General features: G+C 42.1%; 1 protein-coding gene across 1 annotated transcript; it reads left to right on the top strand.

The window, feature by feature from the left end:
* Positions 1–1,765: 1,765 nt before the first annotated feature.
* LOC136615549 (uncharacterized protein F54H12.2-like) lies at positions 1,766–3,073 on the top strand. The gene has a single exon (XM_066594171.1). The coding sequence runs from the start codon at positions 1,766–1,768 to the stop codon at positions 3,071–3,073; it is 1,308 nt and encodes a 435-aa protein (XP_066450268.1).
* Positions 3,074–3,774: the final 701 nt, after the last annotated feature.

Raw genomic sequence — 3,774 nt, 5'->3', positions numbered from 1 at the left:
CCATCGCAGAAACTGCTGAGAGAGCTTCGTATCCACCACTCCCATCTTGACGGGTTAACAGTCCTAGTCCAGGATTTATGCGTGCAAAAGAAGCTGTATTATAATCCTCTCTGACACCTCCATTTTGCGGCTTTAATGGAGGTGGTCTCGGTTTGCAGCGACCAGCAGAAGTTGTGTTGTATTCCACAGATAGAGATTGGTCTTCATCTAGCTCTGAAATCGGTAATAGCGAGTCGTATCTTGGCCGGCCATTTTGAGGCTTAAACACGCTGAGCTCCGGGTTGACACGCGTCGCTGAAGGATTGGCATATCTAGGCACTGGCTGTATTAACTCAGATGCGGGTGTTGGATTATAGTTCATCAGCGATGCAGTATCTATATATAAAAAAAGAAAATGTGTCGGAATGAGTAAAACATAATCCATCAATATACGTTCTAAGTTACCTATTACGCAGCGTATTAGCAACAAGCGTATAGCCTGACTCAACGCCATAGATTACATCGCTAAACAAGGGTTAATAATGCGCAGCAGAGCCATGTTTGATGCCGCTTAACACAGCTAACGCGTACTAAAAGTTACCCAGACTACAGCAATGCATGGCAGCATGTATATTTACGCAGCGATGTACTAAAAAGCTAATCAGACTACATCTATGCGTATTAACGTGTGTATTTACAAGTATTTAAATATGTTTAATCGCTTAACTTACGCCATTGCGGTATAATGCTAGGGGCGTCAGGCCTGTGCTTTTTTGCCGGGATATTTTCTTTATTCGCCTGCGTTCCAGGATTCATCCAATTTTTCACATGGTCCGACATTTCACAGGCTTTAGAGACTTGGGTGTCTTTAGCATCTTCTGGTGCAATTGACATCTCTGTAGAAAAAAGCAATTTAGTTTCTACATCTACACGTTTGCAAATATGGACAAAGGCCTTAATTATATAAATCATACCTCCGAGTGCAATATCTAGAATGTCGGCAACTGCAGAACATTCTTCAGAACTCGTAGGAAACAGTTCAGCCAGAACGTCAGCGCCCAAATTCTGGATATCGTATAGATCCGCTTAAACATTGAAAAAAAAAAAAAAGTGAAAATGATCAGAAATGCGTATAAATAACGTGATTTATAAAAAGAAAAAATTAAATACAGTTTTACCTTGTTCGGCTTCAGTATACAGATTTGCCAGAAGATGTTGCGTATCGTTACCTTGAGCGTCCATCTGAAATTAAAAAAGAACTTTCTGTGAATATTTCTAAAATGCACGTCAAAATCTCTTTAGTTATATTAAAATAAAAGAAATATAAACAAATAAAAAAAATAAAATAAAAAAAAATACAGGAATACAGGAGATATTTACCTTTGAGCTGAGGGAGAGAGAGATCTGTCGTGGCCTGGAAAGCTTCCGGGGTGATGAGTATATGTATGGGGCGGGGCTTGCTGGATTGTTCCGTGGGCTTTTTAGAAGAGCCGTTCCTCTTTTCAGAAAAGGCCTAGAATTAGTAAAACCGCATGTAAAGACGGCTGTCAAAAACATCGCTAAAGACGCAGTCACAACTATCTCCACAGCTGTTATGGATCGGATCAATCAGCCCCAGCAAGCTCAAAGCGGTTCAGGCCTTGTTTATGTCACCAAAAATACTCGTAAAAGAAAAAGGCGTCTCGCAATGCCCCCGATGCTCATGGATAAGAGCGCTTTGCGTAAAAGACGACGACGGCAGAAACAGGTTAGACGCTCAGCGGACGACATCTTCTAACTCTCCAACATGGCTTTCATACACGACGGGTCCATAGAATGCACCAAATCTGAATTGGATATTTTCGCCATACCGCCCACACAAACGAGTATTGAAAAATCGCTATTTGTTGAAGTACAGCCTATAGCGGCACTCACCGAGAACGCACCATTGGAATTCTTCATATCGGGCAGCGGTGAATATTATTATGACTTAAATAATACCCTCCTACATCTAACCTGCCGTATAGTTAAACAAGATAACTCGGACATCCCAGACGGCGCTCGCGTTGCATTTATTAATTATCCTATAGCGACGCTTTTCAACCAAGTGGACATCACGCTGGGGGATCGTATTATCTCGCAATCAGATAATCTTTATAGCTATAGAGCGTATATTGAAACTATTTTGAATTATGGTTCTCAAGCGCTGGCATCACAGCTTACGGCTGGACTGTTCTACAAAGACACGTCTGGTCATCATCATGATAGGACTCTTGATGGCCCCAACTTAGGCTTCATCAAAAGAGCCCAGGCCTCACGCCGTTCTAAATCTGTGGAACTTTTGGGTCCTATTTATGGGGATATATTTAACCAGCCAAAGCTCATATTAAATGGATTGGATCTTAAGGTTAAAATGACTAGAAATAAAGACTCTTTCTGCCTGATGTCTTCCGATCCCGAGCCGTATAAAGTTCAAATCACGCGAGCGTCCCTGTTCATAAAACGCGTGCAAGTGTCACCGGCTGTCAGAATAGGTCACAGCCAAGCACTTCTTTCATCCACGGCTAAATATGGACTAGAAATAGCCTGCCTAAAAGTCTATAGCGTGCCTGCAGGGGCCCGAATTACGAACCATGAAAATCTGTTCCTCGGGCAGATTCCTAAAACAGTGATATTAGGATTTGTCGATAATGAGGCCTTTAGCGGATCGTATCAGAAGAATCCTATCTGCTTTAATCATTACGACATCAATTTTGCTTCTCTGTATCTGGACGGACAACAGATACCCGCCAGGCCTTTTCAGCCTAATTTCGATGCCGAATTAGCCATTAGAGAGTACATGGCTCTTGTGCATATTTCCGGAAAGGACAAATCAGACAGCGCGATCGCTATTGACCGAGAAGAATACATTCGCGGTTATACATTTTTTTCTTTTGATCTTTCTCCGGATCAGGAACCAGGATTACACTACTCCCTCATTAAAACAGGGAACCTGCGGGCAGAAATCAGATTTGCCATCCCTACGCCGCACACTATAAACATGATAGTGTACGCCCTCAACCCAGCTATTCTGGAGATAAACCACAGAAGAGAAGTCCTGTATGATCACAACTAATCATGAACACTCTACAGATTACAAATCTTCTCAAGTCAGATCCTTATACCGAACAGCTATTTGCGGGTGTATATCCCTGTGACTTCTTACCCCGTGATGTTGTATCTCAAAAACCGGCCGCCTATGTTGTAAACACAGACGATTCCAGCCATCCAGGTCGTCACTGGGTACTAATTATCTTGTGTGATGATGAGAAAGCCCTATTTTTTGATAGTTACGGTTTACCACCAACAAGTGAGCTATTTCCAAAGGCGTTTATAAACTTTTTAAACCGGAATTGTCGCACATACATATATCAAGATAATCAGTTACAAGATACGCTTAGCGCTTATTGTGGCCATTACTGCGTGTTTGTACTTTACCAAATTGCTAGGGGAGTTTCTTATAAAAAAGTATTGGATTGTTTCAGTGACAAATTTAAATCAAATGATGTATTTGTGGCAGCGTTTGTAAAGTATAATATACCACGCATAAACTACGGCTGTAGATTGAATTGTACATATAGCCAGGGCTGTTGCCCCTTAGGTCCTTGAGTGGTTATTTTTCAGAAAGCGGCTAATCACGCCCTGTGGGCGTCGCTTTTCGCTGGCTTCCAGCGCAGTAAGAATATGTCAGCCTGCTTCGCAACTCTGATGAGCTCACAACTACTAAGCCATGATGTATGAAGCTATGGACTCTGCGCCGCGAAAGGCGGATAAAGA

The sequence above is a fragment of the Eleutherodactylus coqui genome, chromosome 1 (genome assembly GCF_035609145.1).
Source record: "Eleutherodactylus coqui strain aEleCoq1 chromosome 1, aEleCoq1.hap1, whole genome shotgun sequence".
In the NCBI taxonomy this organism is placed as follows: Eukaryota; Metazoa; Chordata; class Amphibia; order Anura; family Eleutherodactylidae; genus Eleutherodactylus; species Eleutherodactylus coqui.
This window is presented reverse-complemented; position numbering and strand designations above follow the sequence as displayed.

Coding starts and splice junctions, on each gene's coding strand:
- LOC136615549 (XM_066594171.1), top strand. CDS start 1,766: ATGGCTTTCATACACGACGGGTCCATAGAATGCACCAAATCTGAATTG.